Genomic DNA, 18,410 nt, shown 5'->3' with positions numbered 1-18,410 from the left:
AGTTGATTTTAAATACTTGAATAGTTGTCACTTTTTCTACCAAGTTTCCTATTAAATGGGTCAATATTAGATCTCTTGATGCCTTACTTAATAACCATTTAATCAAATCTATTTGTTGTTTAATAACTTATTTTTTTTTAATTATATACCATTTATAAAAAATGTTTTATCCAAGTTTGCATACCTGAGACATATATAATAGATAGATATTCAGAACATCTCTCACCTGCTGTGGTCTAAGTGTTTTTTCTGGGTATTAACCTTCAACAGTCTCAGATAACAAATAAAGATAAATTCCTGTACGATGTGCTGCCATCTTAGCTTTTGTGCTAGCTTTTCTCCTTGTTACCTGTCGCACTACACTTGGCTGTTTGTGTTGGAGGCTACAAACAAAGTCATTTAGTTTCCAGGAGATAAACGATCTTTTGCTATTAAAGAACTCCAATTGCAGTTGCAGCAAAAGTCCTACACTGACATTAACCAAAGGACACAGAGGCTGCCAAGCAGGGCCAGTGTGGGTGGAACTGAGCCTGGATCAATAGAGACATGGAAAATATTGATACGTTTCTGTCCCTCTGAAGAGTCAATCATGTTTGCCTTGTGGTCATTTTCCCTGCTGCTCTGTTGTTGAGGAGGGTACAGGCACTGCACCCAGCGCTGGCTGACCAATGGAACAAGACACAAGGCATGACTGAGGCAGTGTATTAGTGTTATATTATACTATGACAAAGTGGTATGTCCTATGAAAATGGCTCATTTCTATCCTTTATCCTATTTTGATGTGTTTTTGTTAGTTTCCTTTATGGTTGGTTCTTGTTTTTGCATAATTTTTCTATTAAAAGAACAGGGCAAGCTCAACATTGACAGTTTGAAGTTGCCAGTGAGTGACTCAGCACTGACTGCAGTTCATTCTGTGGGATGCATGAATATCCGTTCCTAACTGTGTGGCTGTACCATGTGAAGGTATCCCGTTGTTGCTGAGAGTTTCATTCTTAATCAGTTTTAATCATTTTGATGCTAAATGTTGTGTATAACAGCTTAAAAGAACTTTTTCTCCCCTCATCTTTCACACTTTTTTTCCTTGCCTCTGTCCCTTTTTACACCGATCTCTGAATTGACAAATTTTACCCTCTATCAAATTTTTGGACATCTACAAAAAAAGGAAAGGCAAATCAAGTCCTCCTTAAGTCTGACCTAGAGGTTGTAAAATGTGGGTGAGAACCTGTTCTTAAAGCTGAACCCTTGACTGCACGCTTCATTGGAGACAGTTTCAAGTTTCCTGTAATTTCACCTTTCAGATGAATTCTTCAGCGGCGTGCCCCCTCCGCAGCAAGGGGGATGCCTCATCCTCCTGTGTCCTTTAATGGTTACAGACTCACTCCAAGACTAGTTTGTAGACCCTAAATCCACTGTAATCACTCAGTGTTAATTACAGTGGTAAAGATCGTGCTGGAGATGATGCCCAACTGAGCCTTAATGTTTAATGAGCCCACACAAAGCAGGAAACTGCTAATTGTTGTCTGTGTGCTGGTGATCAGCCACATAACATGTTTAGAGAGGCATCTATAATAGATTCTGTCTGATTTCTGATATACAATTTTTTAAAAAAAACCTTTGACCTGGAGATATTGATTCGGCCAATTCTGAATAGTTTATGAGAAGATACAAGAAGGGCACTGAAGAAATGGATACAGATGGCTCAGTGGAATCAGTAGCTGTGCCTTGCAATTAGAAAGTTGTGTGTTCCCCCTTTCCACATGTCGATATGTCGGTAAGGCACTTAGCCCAAGTTGCCAAAAGATATCAGTGTATGAATGTGTGCGCGTCTATTTGGGAGAGAGTGAGTGGTGGAGTATGCTCTGGTGTAAACCACTTTTAGTGGTCAGTATATAAATTCAGTCCATTAACCAAAATTTGCAAGACATATGAGAGGCCAATCACTGTAAAATAGGGTTAACTGTTTTTATTGACCAAGTTAACCCAGAGTTTTAATTCTAAAATGTTGTTGTCATCTTATGTTAGTGATTAGCACAGCTAGCATTACAAAGACCATTGTCGTTGTGTGCATAATCTGGAGTAGTGGTGTCCAGCTCAAGTCCTCGTGATTTACTATCCTGTACCTCGTATGTAAGTATGTCTGTTCCAACACACCTGAATGGCTGAATTACCTCTGCAGCATGTCATCATATTCTGCAGGTAATGATCCATTCATATGATTCAGGTATGTTGGAACAGGGATGCATGTAAAAGTTGCAGGACAGGACCTCTCTAGGACTGGACTTGGAGTCCTATCTGTTCTAAGGGTTATTCTTTACATTATTTCTGAAATTTCCAGAATGCTGAGAGCATTTCTACATCCAGGATGTTCCTCAAGGATGATACAGAGCAACTTTGCATTGCGCCATTCAGCCTGAGAGTTTTGGACAAAGTCTGCTGCCATTAGACACAGTCAGCCTAAAATACAAGTTCATAATACTTGGGCTAAATTAGCCAACAATTATTTCACTCCAAACTGTTCTTTGTGATATGAATACTGCACACAGTGATTCTGTGATTACAATATTATTATGATAAACTGTGCAGCCTTACTCTGATCTTTTCAGGCATTATAGGTACATCTAAAAACGTGAATATTGTGAAAAGGCTTAATGTTTTTTATCCCTCGTTTCAGACAGTGAAAGTCGTATATTAAATAGATTCATTACACAAAGAGAGATATTTCATGCCTGTATTTCTTCTAATTTTGGTGTATGTGGCTTACAGATAAGAAGGACCCAAAATTCTGTCTCAGAAAGTCAAAATATTGAGAAAAAGTCAAAGATTGGAAACTCATGGCTTCCAATCTACTGACCCAGACTGAGGGTCAGTCTGGGTCAGTAGGAAACAAATCATGGGGGAGGCTGCTGACAGTCGTTGATGCCCTCCAAAAGGAGGCTAAGCTACATAAGGTCCATGCTGGAGAAGCTGGCTGTTCACAGAGTGCTTTATCCGAGCAAATTCATAGACAGTTGAGTTGAAGGAAAAAGTGTGGTAGGAAATGTTACACCAGCAACTGAGAGAACTGCAGCCTAGAGAGGATTGTCAAGCAAATTCCACTCAAGAACTTGTGAGAGTTCAAAGGGAGTGGGTTAAGGCTGGAGTCAGGGCATCAAGAGCCACAGACCCATCCTGCACATGGGTTACACGCACTTTACCTGAGATTTGGAGAAAAGAACTGGACTTTTGCAGTGTTTTACAGTGTTGCAAAGTCCTCTTTTCAGATGAAAGTAAATGTTACGTTTATTTTTTAATCAAGGTCCCAGAGTCTGGAGGAAGAGTGGAGAGACAGAATTTATGTTGCTTGATGTCCAGAGTGACGTTTCCACAGTCGGTGATGGTTTGGGGTACCATGTCATCTGGAAGTGTTGATCCAAAGGGGTTTCTGAAGTTCCCAGTCAATGCAGCCACTGAGCAGGACCTATTAGAGCACGGCATGCTTCCTTCTGCTGACGAGCTTTTAGCGATCCTGGTTTCCTTTTCCAGCAGAACTTGGCGCCTGCCCACTGCTAAAGGTACTAAAAGCTGCTTCAGAGACCATGGACACTGAAATTTCTGTTTTCATTATCTGTAACTCATAATCCCCAAATTTCTAGAAATAAAGGCCTGAAATATCTCACTCTGTGTAATTGTATATTATATATGAGTTTCACTGCATGAAATGAATGACAAAAAGTTCAATTCTTTTGCATGTACCTATATATGAATTGTGCAATATAAATAAACGTACCCTGCCTTGTTTTTGTCAAATATAGACACAATTTGTAACCTTGCCTGTCTCCTGTTTGCAGTACTGTTGGAGCTGTGCAGAGCTGGAAAGAGTTTTGTTTTTTGGAGAGAAGAGCTGACAAATTGAGTCTGATTAACAGTCCCTCAAGATGAAGAAAAGCAGAAGCGCTCACGGAGTCACACCAGGCGAGGTAAATGCTGAACTTTCCAACCATCCATCTGTTCCATCCTGGCAGGCGTTATACTGTATTTAGTTATGATTGTTTTCCTCTCGCTAGAAATTCTGCGTTTCACCTTTCACCCACTGTAAGCACACTTTCTGAAAAAAGTTCCACTTCCCTACCCACCCAGTTTGCTCCTGAATAAAGACACAATGCGGTTTAGCAGGAAAACACGGCGGCAGTGCAGTACAATGTGTCCAGAAGGTGGTTTCTGACTCATTAAGAGATGACTGTAGTCACAACAGGCCGACATTCAGCAGGACACGCTGCTGAGAAGGGACAGCGTGTCTGTGTGTGCGTGTGTGCTCATTTGTAGCTTAGGATGGAGTGTTGTTTGTGTGTGAGCGTTTTCACAGGATTTAGGCCTCATGATATGAGTAAAGGCGGCGCTCCGCAGGAGACGCTCAGAGCAACGAGTGATTGGAAGCGTGGATAAAAGGACAAAGAGAAGAGCTGACAGAGAGGCCCATCTGTTTCTCCTCTCCACCACTGGTGTTTATTATTAGGCTGGAAAGCCAGATCATTTACTTTGACATCTTCCAAATGGAGCTCAGAGGACAAGCCAGACCCTGATGATGAAAGTGTCGCTGCTGTGACTTGCCTCCTTCTGCTTCTCCAACCACTTATACTGCTGCATAGACAATAAACGCTGTTTGATAAACAGAACAGATTAATGCAAATTCAATTCAGCTCAGTTTATTTATGCGGCGCCATTTAAACATGTCATCTCAGAACCCTTTACAAAGTCAATTCAATCCAATCATCCAGACTGATGGGTGCAGAGGTTTTCCATCCAAGTAAACCCAGCAGACATGTCATCATTCTCATTATTTCAGTCTCATATAACGTCCCCTGAGCTGAATGTCTCTTTAAAGCCCTACATGTCATTAGGATTCAATAATGCAACAGTATTTGTGTTTGGCTTTGTTGCTCTGACAAGGAGCTGAGGGTATCTGATGGTAACTCCACACATTTTCTCTCCTCTAGATCAAACAACATTTTTCAGCGTTCGTCTTCCACCTTTCATCGAGATTCCAGTATTAAATATTTAACCCTGAGTCGAATAATAACTGGATAGTCCAGTCATCACATGCAGCGGATTCAGTCGCACACCGATTCATTTATGAAGACTGTCTTCAAAAAGCTTTCCTGGAAGCGCCTCAGAGAGCAGCAGACTTTTTCCTATGCTAAGGAAGCCTTTTCATTATCACAGAGCACTTATTCCAACTTCCTGTGAGGCTCGTTGTTTCCCCCTAGCTGAACTTTGACAGTGTTCTGATGCACACATTTAAGCTTTTATTGCAAATTAACTAAAAAGATGAATAATCTTATTCAGCTATAAGTCATATAAGACTGTTCACCAAAGGGAAACCAGTTGTATTCTACAGTAGCTCAATAGAGCATAATGAAACACCAAAAGCCCCGATTTACTGACAAGAGATGGCTGCTTTCAGCATTCATCTGACAAGAGACTCGGATCAGTAGTTAGAGTAGTCATGTACTGTCAGACTGGATTTTCGGTGATTCTCTGCTACAGGTGCATTGTGTCTTGGAGAGATGGAGGCAATAAATCAGACAAATTGCATCTCTTAGAAAGAGCAAGGACATCAACAGTGCTGTCGTCACTGACAATCAGCCAGCAAAAACAAACTGCAATCCTTGCTAGTGTATGTTATTCTGCCAGAGACCTTTGCTTTATAGTTGTAAAGTCTTTATTTTGCTTTTTACTGTCTTATTGATGTTTTGCCATGTCCATCCCTGCATTCACTGGTAGTGACTTTTTTTTTTGAAAAGAAACGTTTGATCTCTGATTTAACCTTTAAACCAAATGTACCTTTGGGGTAATGATATTTATTAAGTTTGCCGTAGGAGTGGAACAAAACATGATGTCTGCCACTGACGATAAGACTACGCATAATGTTTAGGTTATGAGAACAAGATGGGACAGGAATTTAGTAATATTTGGGGGTAAAATAAGATACCCTGTGTTTTTTGTTTTCATAAGTAGAGTATAGCTTCACTAACTGTGTGTTCAGCAATCTGTACCAGGTGTAGAATATAGCAGTCCAGATTAAAGGGGACATGTCAAGCTTTTCATTTCTTCCTTTTCACATCTAAATCATTCAGTTCTGGGACAGCAATGCCCTGATCTGCATCCTTTATTAATTTACCTCAACATTTCTCTTTCACAGCCCTGCTGTTAAGTCTCTCTGAGACCAACGTGTTTTGGTGCTGCCTCTTTAAATCTAAAGGAAGCACTTCACACCCCACCACCCTCCAGGTCACAGGCCGATCCACTTAACCCCTTCGAACATTTTTGTAGTGTGCTGGAGGACAGTGTTATGAATTCTGTGGGCTACAAAATTGTTCAGCCAGATGTCCATGACCACATTTAGCAGGTCCTCAGCAAATGATTCAGTGTAATTGCTCAAAAAACGTAATGTATGTTCGAAAGTAGCTTAGCTGGTCATCAAATTGTAGATGCTACACGGTCCTGTGTGTAATAAGACAATGTCAGAGTGTTAATTGCCTACAGCAGAGGTGCACAAGTCCAGTCCCCAAAAGCTACTGTCCTGCATCCTTTAGATGCATCACTTCAACAGCACACTTAGGCCGGAACCTGGACACCTTTTCCAACGGCGTTGTGTCTGCCTTTGTCATAAAACACGGATACACAATAGTGTGATATAGGGCTGCACCATATATAGCGAGTGTATTGTCATCACAATATTAACTTGTGCAATATTTATATTGCCAAGGACTGTTTGGAGAGCAATAAATTCTATTCAAAAATACCTTATTAATCCCAAATGGAATGAAATAATATGGATAATATATTTTAAGGATGATAAACCTGATTTTTTTTCATGTTAATGTAATATTTGCCCAGTTAGCGTCTGACGGCACCAGATGCTGGTACCAGAAACAAGTGAAATTGTCCAAATGGCTAAAGGTCACAGAGTGATGGAAGGCCAGGGGACAAAGAGAGGAAAGAGTGTCCTGACTGATGTCGTCATTGCAATATTTACCATTATTATCGCCATCGCTAGAGTTTCTACTATGGTTATACCCCATCTCACGATGAGGTATAAACCCATTTACCCTGAGTGGGAGCAGGATATTAAAACACACCTGCACAAGCTCCTGTTGTGACAAAATATATTTAAAAAATATATATACTTTAGTGTCTGGAATATTATTGAAGAGTGCAAAAAGTGAGAAACATTTATCTTGATGATGATAACGATGAAGTGCATTCTGTTAATTTACTGGACTCAAGGCTGCTCAGGTTCCAGCCATACTCCTGCCGTTGATGTTATGAGCTTTGATGTAGCTTCTGGCTGAAACTGTTTTGGTAAATGCTTAATATTAGACGACTCAAGGTATTGTTACGGATAAAAGGAATCCTGATTTGCACATCCGTAATCCGAAATAATCGTGTTTTGTGAGACCTGACCACCTAGACCTGGTCCCCCTGTAGCTTCACGCTTCCTTCTTCTCATACTCGCTCACTGTCAGATCCTGTGTTGCCCACTCCTCCTCCTCTTCATCATCCGCTCTCTTGCACCCCACACACACACACACCAGCAAAAGAGACAATTTGGTGCTTGCCTCATCCTCACTCAAGGGATCCCCCCCCCTCCCTGTTTGTCGTCATCAAGCCTCCACACCACCCTCCTTCATTTAAAAACCTTTTGGCGTGTTTCATTTCCTCTTGCATGCGGTGAACATAAAGTGGAAGGAAATGAGCTGTGCCAGCCCACTTCTGTTTCCCCAGTGCTTTGGCTTGTTTACAGCCCATCGTTTCAGGCCAGCCCTTTGGGCTTCTTTACTTGGAACGTTCACATTAAACACACAATTTATTTTCGCCACAGCTTCATAAACATGTCAATTGACAGTTCAGGTGTCAAGTGGATGAAACAGAGCATCAGTCTTCTCTGAGCTGAAAAGCAATCCAAGTGTTGCCACAGTAGTGAACAGGGCAGGCAGATTGAGTCTCTTAAAAGATCATTAGTTGTTCTCTAGTACGTTTTTGTCTATTTTTTTCTTCTGTGATGCACGACTTTATGTGTGGTTTCCCTTTTTTTTTATTGCTCTAGCAATCACTGTCACCGTTATTACGTAAGATCCTGTCAGTATGTTCTAATTCTCCCCTCATGCAGGCACAAAGATGATATCTATATTTCAAGCACATAATATAACACCTTTTTAAATCTCCTTTTAGTTATGTTAAAACCCATCTTGACTGAGTCTTCCTCGATATTGTGCAAAAATCTAAAAGCTGTAATAATCTTCTGGCTCTTTAGGAGAATACAGAGCCTCCTGGAGGGCAGTATTCACCGGGCAGCACCCTCAGCGTGGAGGCGTTCAAAGTGCACCGGCGCTTCTCTGGTAACCTGCAGTTGCCTCCCTTGTCCTGGCGACAGGCAGAAAAGGAGAGGGACCGGGGCAGGCCGCTGACACCAGAGGAAGATCCCACGACCCGGACCAGACCCACAAGCCTGCCTCTGCCTCGCATCGACATCACACAGGCCGATCCTGACAGGTGACAAATCAGCCCCTTCAGCACCGTGTTAGAGTCCCGCTAAAGCAGCAAGTGTCTCTGAAATGCCTCCTGTTTTATGCTCGCTTTTCTATTTATTCTAGAACATTTGGTGTTGTTTAAATTTTGTAATTACTTTGAGTATTTATACTCAAGCATCAGGTTTACGTTCATCAGTGCATTAACTGCAGTTCCTATTTTAAACAGGACATGGTGCTTTTGAACGAGTCTGCCTGTTTTTAACGAACGTTTGCGCCGCTAATGTGGACAGTAACGAAAACAGGCATTTGTACGACTGACCGAAACCACTGAACAGAGAGACAGGCGTGTTCATGAGGACAGAAACCTGACTATAAAGCAGGTGTCAGAAGTTTTCTCCTCTTCAGCTCAAACATTTGTCACAAGATGTTTAGAAACAACTTGGGACAAAGGTTCACAAAAAAAAAAAAATCATGATTTTTTTGTTTCTTCAATAGATCTGTTTCATTTTATCAGCAATAAACATAGTAGTCCTATTTTCCAGTGAAAGACGGCAGGACTTTTTTGGCTTGTAATAAGAAACAAATTGTCCAGCGGTGCCTTATTGTAATATATCCGTGTATTTCTGTCTTTGATGTTATTTCATGCAGGAAATTGATGCGACAGAGCATTTTCTGTTATTACTGCGAGCACTTTCTATTGCTGCAATGCACTCAGCTAGATGGGTCCTTTGTTCTTCACTTGTTGCTGCTTTAAACTACATGTAGGGAAGACTCCTCTTCAGAAGATATTACCCATTGACGCTTTCATAGGGTTCTTTCATCTTTCTGCTACTCATATACAATTTCCCACAGCAAATGGTCAATTTCTCTGTAATGGATCTAGAAAACTTTCATTGCATCCCACTATGGATGCAAGGTTGTGTTGTCTTTCTCTCAAACTGGTTTCTGAATAATTTGGTTTGAACTCTTTCTAAAGAGTTTAGGCCTTTTCACATTTTCTTACTTTCAGTGTGTTAAATGATTTCACTGTTGCTTTCTCACTTTTATGTTTAAATTTGATTCTGATTGCTGGAATCATGATTTGTTTCAAACTTAATTCTCTAACTTTATTTGTAAAGCGTTTTAACCCCAGCCACAGCTGACGCAAGATGCTGACCATTAAAAACAATGACATGACACTAAGGGATAAAATGGAAAAACTAAGCACACAATAATAAATTGAATACCGTAATGTATGTACGAAAAAGTATTACTGTTTAGATTAATTTGTGTTACCTTTGTGAAAACTCAACATATTCCTGTCCAATTTAAATCAAAGACACTTGTGCGATGCATAGTGGCAGAGATGAGGGCTGTAGTCTGAGATTTGGGATCTGTTCAGACCTGATATTAATGTGCGTCCTTAGTCAGCACCTGGCTGATCCAGGTGTAAAGTGAACGAGTCTAACAACAACAATTCAGTTATGAGCTCTACCTGCAGATAAAATGTAGGCTTGTCAATGATTGGGCCAGACGTATTTTTACACAGGAGGATATCGGTGAGTAAAACGTACTGAGGAACCTACTGTCCGTGTAATAACTCTGCAGTTGTAGTTGAGTCATGGCAGGTCAGTGGGTGATCTTTTTTTTTCTTTTTTTTTTTTTTTTTGTGATCCTGTCTTTTAACTTGGACCTGAGGTCTGAGACTCGGATGAACATTCTTTATCTCAGGCTATCAAGGATTAAGTCAGTAGGTAAGTAGGCCACAGATTGCAGCTCTGACAGAGATGTGATTATTCCCCCGTGAAAGGGTGCGTTCGATTTATTACCCGGGGACATGTGTGGGCTGTTAGGTGGTAATGAATCATAGAAAAGCTGTTCATGTTATCTGGGGCTTCATCTTAATGACCGCAACGATTTCTCTCAAAGTGAATTTAATGGTAAACATTACACCACAATAATCAAAATTATTCACAACAATTTTTCACAACCATTTAACTCTTTAAATCTTTAAAGCTTTATATAGAGATGAAATAGTCATTGGACATTATTTAATTTTTTTAAATTTTCTGTATTTCCTGAGATCTTTGTCAGCACCTGGAGCAGCACTTTGATTTCTTTCAAACCTCAGTTCTGATGGATGAGGCAAGGTTCAGCATTAGTACGTTTAAATCAATGTTTCCACGTCAGGTGTGCCCACCAGAGCTCACTGACTGAGACGAGCACAGCAGTATTTCCTGCCTGACCTTTTGGTTGCTTAAATGGCGTAAGGTTGCTTCCTCAGTATGAACGTCTGATCAGTACAGAAGCCAGGAAAGATGTGCTGCATAGAAACTCATGTCAAACAGTTGGCCCAGACCAACTTTACACCTGGCACCAACATGAGTCATGAGTGATGCGTTCATCTCTGCAAAGCGCCGTATCAATCATTTTATGAGATGCACCTGTTCAATTACTTGTTAACCCAAATAGTAACATCAATCAACTGTATTGGAGCAGCTCATTGCATTTAGGGAGCTGTGACAAAGATGATTTGCTGAAGCTCAAACCGAGCTTCAGAGTGGGGAGGAAAAGTAAGTTGGGGGGCCTTAAATGCAGCATGGTTGGTGCCAGATGGGCTGAGTTGAGTTTTTCCAATACCTGCTAATCGACTATAATTTTCACATGCAACCAACATTTGGGTTTACAGAGAATTGTCTGAAGGCGAGAAATTACCTAGGGAGTACCATTTGTCTGGGCAAAAAGGCCTTGATGATAAACAGACTGGTTCAAGAAAGAGAACAATTCTCAAACAGCCTCTAATTAGAACCAAGCTATGCAGAATGCCTTCTCTGAATGGACAACAGATTGGACCTTGAAGCAGGTGGGCTACTGCAGCATAGTAGACACATATATGTACACATGATCTCAAAATGACCCCCCCCCTGCCAGATTAAAGAGTGAAAATCATATTTTAATTTTATCATCATATTTATTCTCATTAAATGTAATGTTAAGATTTGGACAAGTCCAGCAGCAGTTTTATCTTGAATCTGATTCAGAATGTGCAAAAAAAAATTGGGGATTGCAAAGGTACCTTCAAACCTCAAGGACCTAGAGTAAATACGAAGGATACTTTATGTATTCAAAAATATCCCTGTTATAGGAAAAAGGCTCTGCAGGAATTATACAAAGGTTGCATTGTTGTCATGATAACAAAGGTATTAAAATAGCTCATTGTGCACAGTATATATAATTCTCAACATGCCATTTCTTTTGTAAATATCTTAATAAAAACAATTTCTTTGTAGAAATTCTACTGCTTGCACATTGTGCTATTATTTTTTTATATAGTAGGTGGACATTTGTGAAAGTTTCATTGCTACTAATCTAGGTCAGAAACCCACCGTTCCCCTGAGCTCTTGTTTCAGAAGAAGGCCACGAACAAACCTCTTTGATGTCTGTTCGAAATACGTTTGCAAAAGTCAACGCCTGATGACAAAGATGATTTGTTTTCTAGTTTCTTCTGACCTAGAATAGTCCCTGACAGAAACCTCGGCTTTGTGCTGTGCCTGGTTAGAGCACAGCAGAAGTTGTGGGATCTTAACTAGTCTCTTTAGTTTGTAGGGGTGTTCTGGGCTTAGTCAATCGGATCAGCTTTTATTTGGCAGAATTTAGTTTACGAGTGTATTTTAGAGCTCAACAGAGGAGTTTATCAATACGGTTTTAGGTTAAGAACAGAAATATGTGGACAAACATTCTTAATAACCTTTGAAGAGCATAACCCAGAAACAGTTGCCTGCGTATCATAACTCAAGTCCCTGTATGGGCTTCAGATCTATCAGGAAATAAAAGCAGACAACCGTAGAGAACAGACAACCATGTGGCTCTCAGAGCAGATTGAAAAATGTTTTTGTTACGGCTGCTCTTTTTAATATGTTGAAATGTTACCATGATGACATTTGCTCTTCTGACATAGTTTCATCATACAGATGCTGAAAGTACAAACCAAGCAAGACTGAGGCCTGGAAGTTTCATCTTGAAACAAGTATACAGAAATTTACAGGATCACGCCCCGTGATTATTCATTTTATTTTCTGTGGTCTCTTTATTATTTAGGTGTGCTGTTGGAGACCTTGTTGGCTTTACATCAATCAGCAAGACTGAATTACTATAAATGTGCATAGCTTAATTTTCCTGTCTCTGCTTTAATGGCAATCACTATTGAGCCTCAGGGGCTCAAAACAATTTTGTTTTTGTTTTTTTATTTTTTCCACTTAGATGGGTGAAATGTTCCACAGACCTACAGGCTCCTGTTTCTCTTATCTAGGTGAATTTTGTGCCCACATAAATGCTCTGTGATGTAAAACATTTTCTCGCCATGATTGTCATTCACCACAACCCAAATTTAAATGAACAAGACCAAATAAATTAGCATTATTTAAGAAAATTGAAGAGTTTAGACAAAGATAAGTGTTCAAAAACCCTTTATATCTATCTAAAGTGCTTGAGAAAATAGTTGCTAATCAAGTGAGTGAGCATTTATATAGTAAAGCCCTGTTTGAGCAGTTTTAGTCAGATTTCAGAGCTCGTGCACTGAAACATTATGGTAAAAAACACAAATGATATTCTCATTGTCTCAGATAATAGACTTGTATCTGCAGATACAAGTTATATACTCAGATCGGATTATTATGATTGGATTAAGCTCAATCGGAATGACATTTTTTTTTCGAATGAGACGGGTGGTTTATGCCGATTGACAATCCGATTAACATGCATGTAAATGCTTGTCAGGACCAACTTATTCTGAATGTGGCAAAATGGCCTGAGTGCACATGTGCGCCTGACGTAAACGTGAAGTTTCTGTCTTTTTTTAGGTAAAATTGATAACTGTGCATGTTAGAGTAGTTCTATTCTGAATAAAGCCTGGTACATATAAACGCACATTATGATCGGGTTAATTGATTGGGTGCCCATATAAATGATACAATCTGATTATCTTTAGTTTTTTAATCCGAATATAATTCAAATATTATTGGGAAATTTGGTTCATGTAAACATAGTTTAAATGAAGTAGAAGATTCTTTCAGAAGTCAGACATGAAGATGAACTTGGCACAAATGCATCACCGGTCAGAGCTCCCAGAGTCAAAGCAAAAGGACTTGTATGAAAAATCTAATCGTTGTGACTTCTTGGTCAGCAGTGTCTGTCCACAAGACTGCTTTGAGTCTCTGTGGTAGACTGATGTGCTGACACACCCTTACTTAGTGTACCGTATTGAGATTTATCTTAGATATGTGCCATATCGGCAGGGAAAAGTTTTCCAAACCAACCTGCCTTGTTATCTTGTCAGGAGAAAGTTAGATGTTAGCGTTGCCAGTCAAAATAAAAACCTCTACTGTGCAGCCAGTCAAAAACAAAAAACACCGCAGGGTTACGGGCAGCTTCTCCTCTATAACAACATTTCTATTATTTTTCATAGATCACCAAACCTTATCTCAGTCTCCATAGGAAAAAAAGACATTGGTGCGCTTGAAGTAAAAGAATAAGCATTCTTAATGTAGCATATATATATATATATATATATATATATATATATATATATATATATATATATATATATCCTCCATTTCTGATGGCTGACCTGATTTTTTTCCTTGTTCCTCTCAGGATGTTCCTCTCAGGACAGTTCTGCTCATTTTTCCACATGTCACTGAGGCATACTGGCTTTCTGGCTTTTAAAACTACATTTTCTGGGATGAGGGCTGTATTCGTTCATTATATAAACCCTGGCAACTTGTCAAATTAGCACTGTTTTGTGGCTTATGTCACTACCAGAACCCTAAAGTGTTTTGTATGATGACAGGAGACTGAAAATTAGACTGTTGGTGATTAAGCTATAATGTAGAACAAGTAGCTACGAGCATTTTCTCACACAAAGTCACAATTCCCTTTTTTAATTGGACTAAATTGAATAAATATACCCACTTGTCTTTGCACGGTCACAGGGGGCTGGTGGCTTTCTCCAGACACACACAAGAGTTCATCCTCGTGCAACATGGCGATCATTTCTAAAATAAATCTTATTTTGTATATTCAGGTTGTTGAACCTTCATTCCACTGCAAACCTCCATGATTTTAGAACCTCTCATATAGCCAAAGTCAGTTGAGACAATGAACAGGCTGACTAATCTGCAGCAGGGTTTTAATATAGAGGAGTAAGGGACAGCTGGTCAGATAAACAGAGCGACTGCTTTTCCATTCCCAGTGTTCCAGCTCAGATCTGCCTGCGAGCGCCTGCCAAGCTGACGTTATCCCGACGCTCCGCTTGTTATGGGACAGAGAAGGGAATCTTCGAGTCCGTGTCTGTCAGCAGCCACAGTATCGTCGCTTTTTGTTGCTCAATGAGGAGGGAAGAAGAGGATGTGAAGGAAAAATGTGGCGGAGGTCCCCTAGGTGCAGAGCTCGGTACTTTGACTTTAGTGAGGAGGTGGTCAGCAGAGCACACCTTGTTGCTCCCAGGTGACCTTTAAACTACCTTTGTCTGTATCATATCTTTTGTTCTTATACTGTAATGTTTTTTTTCTTCTGACCAGTCAGCATGGAATATAATAGCTTTATTATTTTTCTTTAGATGTCTTTTAGACAGGTGCTATATTGTTAGATGACAAACGTGTGATCTAAATATCCCACAATTATATGTTTCAAAGGAAAAGTGGTAAATGGTTCACCATTCTGATAGTTTTGTAATATTTGCAGTTAATCCTGGATTTATAGAAATTGTGTTGGAAAATATGCCGATTCCTGTCTCAGATTAAGAGATTTGATTTCTGTGGGGTAAGCACGCTGGCAATGTTGTTGAAAGCAGGGGATTTTAATGATGCACAGGACAACATGGATCACGCTGGCGGTTCTGTATGCGTTTAATCAGGTTTTGCACATTTCCCATTAATCCATGCTTCTCTGGCAGCATTGTGGGACTTGGCGTCCCACTGGTTTGGTTAATCCCAGATGTAGCAGTTGTGACAGCAGTGCCAGTAAATGTAAAGTAAATGCTGACACGTTGCGTATATATTTGCTGCACAAATTGTGTTGACTTTAACGATACACTAAACTTGCTGAGTTTTTTTCTTTTACATTCTGTTTTCAAACTCATGGTTTGTTGCATCTGTTGGCTCCTCTGGGTGCTGAGGCTCTGACCTTTCAGTGTAAACTTTTACCCCCATCATCTGGTTACATAATAGCTTGTACTCTGTTCCTGCACCAACTCCCTGGTGATGAATAGATTATCCGTCTCTGCTTCTGCAGTGGCTCACTAGGTCATTCAGATGTTATGAAAGGCAATTGGAAAGCTATTTCATTGCAGTTAGATCTCCAAGCCTTTTGGGTTTTACTTTTCCAGCTTTGGACACGTTGAGGCTCATATTGTTGTTGTTGTTTTTGGAGATCAGCGTAGAATCTGTTAGGCTTGTTTTTAGCAATGGCTTATCTGATTTGTCTTTTTTATTTAAGTCAGATTTGTTGATGGACAACTAAAGGTGTGTTCACACCGAACACGAATAAGAAGTTTGGAGCGACATAGGGATAACATGTAAATGTTATCCCTATGTAAAGGCGCTTTCAGCAGCGGATTAACGGTCTGCGATGTAAATGGCACAAATTAGGCAAACAGAGCGAAGCAGAACTGCAAACAGAGCAAAGGGAAATTTTGCCCGAGTAGAAAAATTTAAACTTTTCTGTCAATTCGTGTTGCATTTATGCTGGGTCCTGGAAAGACGGGAACACCGCCAGGAGCAATTGTCATCTAGACCAAAGGTTCCCAAAGTGGGGCTGCACCTTTGGGGGGGGGGGGGGGGGGTTCAAATCCAAAAACGTAAAGCATATTGTGAAGAATTGCAAAATTTGCTTCCTTGGTTACCTTTGGTTTCACCTTCACAATGGTGCATAATGAGGAGAGACCGCAGTGTGTTGTCTGTCTTAAATCGCTAGCTGATGTGAGCCTAACAAGCTCCGATGCCACTTTGGAGATAAAACTTCCAGAGCACAAAGATAAGGCCGTTGATTTCTTTCTGTCAAAAACTCGCAAACTGCCGTGCCCAGCAGTGTATTTTTAGTAAAGCTGTCAATACCAGAACATGCTCAACTCAGCTCATATAAAGTTGCCTATCGGGTGGCAAAACCAAAAAAAAGCAGCGCACATAATCGTGGAGGAATAATTACTTCCCTGTGCTATGGACATGGTTTCAACTACGATTGATGACACAGCAGCCAACAAACTGCGGCTATTCCTCTGTCCAATAATACTATTGGTTGGCACATTAATGACATTTCAAAGGACAAAGAGGAGCAGCTTAATGATAAGTTGTGTGACGGCCGCTTTGCTCTGCAGATGGATGAAGCCACTGACAGTAACAAGGACTGCTTTCTGATAACTTCCGTCAGATTCATAGGAGATGGCATGAGGGAGGAGTTGCTTTTCTGCAAACGAGATCCTGGCAGAGCCACTTCCGAGGAACTGTTTAAAATCATTGACTCATATTTAAAAGAGGCCAGTCTGAAACGGGAGGGCAGCGTGGGGATCTGCACAGACGGGGCACAGGCTATGGCTGGGAGACGAGGAGGGCTGCAAGCTCTCATCAAGGGCGTCTCCTCCTATTGTGCAGTGGAGGCACTGCATGATACACTGTGAAGCACTGGCTTCCAAACAGCTGACTTCTGAGCTTAATGAAGTAATGACCAGTCTCATCGCCACAGTCAACTGCATCGAAGCACGACCTGTCCAAGCTTGGATTTTTTTCAGCGCTGTGTGGCGAAATGGGCTCTGAGTACACAGCTGTTCTGTTTCACAGCGAGTCCTGATGGCCGTCATGTGGGAAAGTGCTGTCCAGGGTCTTTGTGCTGAGAGATGAGATCCCCATCTTTTTGAAGGAAGAAGGCAGGCGTCCTGCCCACCAGTTTGACTGAAACACGCTCCTAATAAAACTTGCCTCCCTCAGTGACATGTTTTTAAAACTGAATGAACTGAACTTGCAGATGCAGGGCACAAACACACACTTCCCACATCTGGCAGATACGGTCACATCATTCACCAGAAAACTTGAGATGTGACAGCAGCAACTGAAACACGGCAACGTGAAATCATTTGAGAACTTGAAATCATTCATTGGAGAGAACAAGCTGCAGATCACAGTGATCTCAGGCATCCAAGCACACATCTCTGCTCTTCAGAAACATTCCTGGGGCAGGATTCCAGAGAGTATGACCGGATCCGTCACCCCTTCAGGGCAAAACCACCTGCCGACCTCAGCACATCAGAGGAGGAACACTTCATTTATATCTCCTCTAACTCAATGATGATTCTATAGTTTAAGTCAAAGACACTGACTACATTTTGGATTGGAGTGGAGAAGGATTACCCACAGCTAGGTAAGAGAGCCCTGGTCATACTTCTCCCCTTCGCCACATCCTAGCTTTGGGAGATAGGTTTTTCTGCTGTGGCCTCAATCAACACAAAATACAGATCAAAGCTGGACAATGAAATCAAGCTTAGAGTGGCAGTTTCACACCTGCAACCCAGATTTGAGAAGATCTGCAGCAACAAGCAGGCTCACACCAGCCAACAATATGAGCATAAACATTTTATTTTCACAACAATACCTTTTTTTTTCCTCTCAGTGAGTTGTTCATGTCTTTACCACCATTTGGATCACACAGGCATTTCTGAAGATTAATAGCAAAGTTAAATATTGTTTTACTTAAAGAATGTTATACTTCAAATATTTACACTGTAAAGGTGGTTTGTTTGTTGCTAAAATGTGGCTGTAGTATATTTTACTGCAACTTAATTTATTAATTTATCGCAGTTTACTGAGATGTGAAGTACATTGCAATGTAGTTCGAAAACAAAATACACATGTGTGTCTTGAGGGGGCTATGAAC

At 40.6% G+C, this 18,410-nt stretch overlaps 1 protein-coding gene across 3 annotated transcripts in view; it reads left to right on the top strand.

The window, feature by feature from the left end:
• The window catches only part of LOC105925257 (cAMP-specific 3',5'-cyclic phosphodiesterase 4B), an 82,285-nt gene that overhangs the window by 23,301 nt on the left and 40,574 nt on the right, over positions 1-18,410 (top strand). The window contains exons 3-4 of one of the 3 annotated variants that reach the window (XM_021315620.2): positions 3,828-3,956; positions 8,294-8,532. In XM_021315620.2, the coding sequence (XP_021171295.2) occupies positions 3,915-3,956; positions 8,294-8,532 (281 nt within the window). In that variant the 5' untranslated portion in view covers positions 3,828-3,914. Of the gene's footprint in view, positions 1-3,827; positions 3,957-8,293; positions 8,533-14,773; positions 14,994-18,410 lie in introns of those variants that run through there. The other 2 variants (XM_036137931.1, XM_036137932.1) reach the window with 2 other exon arrangements.

This window comes from Fundulus heteroclitus, chromosome 6 (genome assembly GCF_011125445.2).
Source record: "Fundulus heteroclitus isolate FHET01 chromosome 6, MU-UCD_Fhet_4.1, whole genome shotgun sequence".
NCBI lineage: Eukaryota > Metazoa > Chordata > Actinopteri > Cyprinodontiformes > Fundulidae > Fundulus > Fundulus heteroclitus.
The sequence above is the reverse complement of the archived record's forward strand: the minus strand, read 5'-3'. Positions and strand labels throughout refer to the sequence as shown.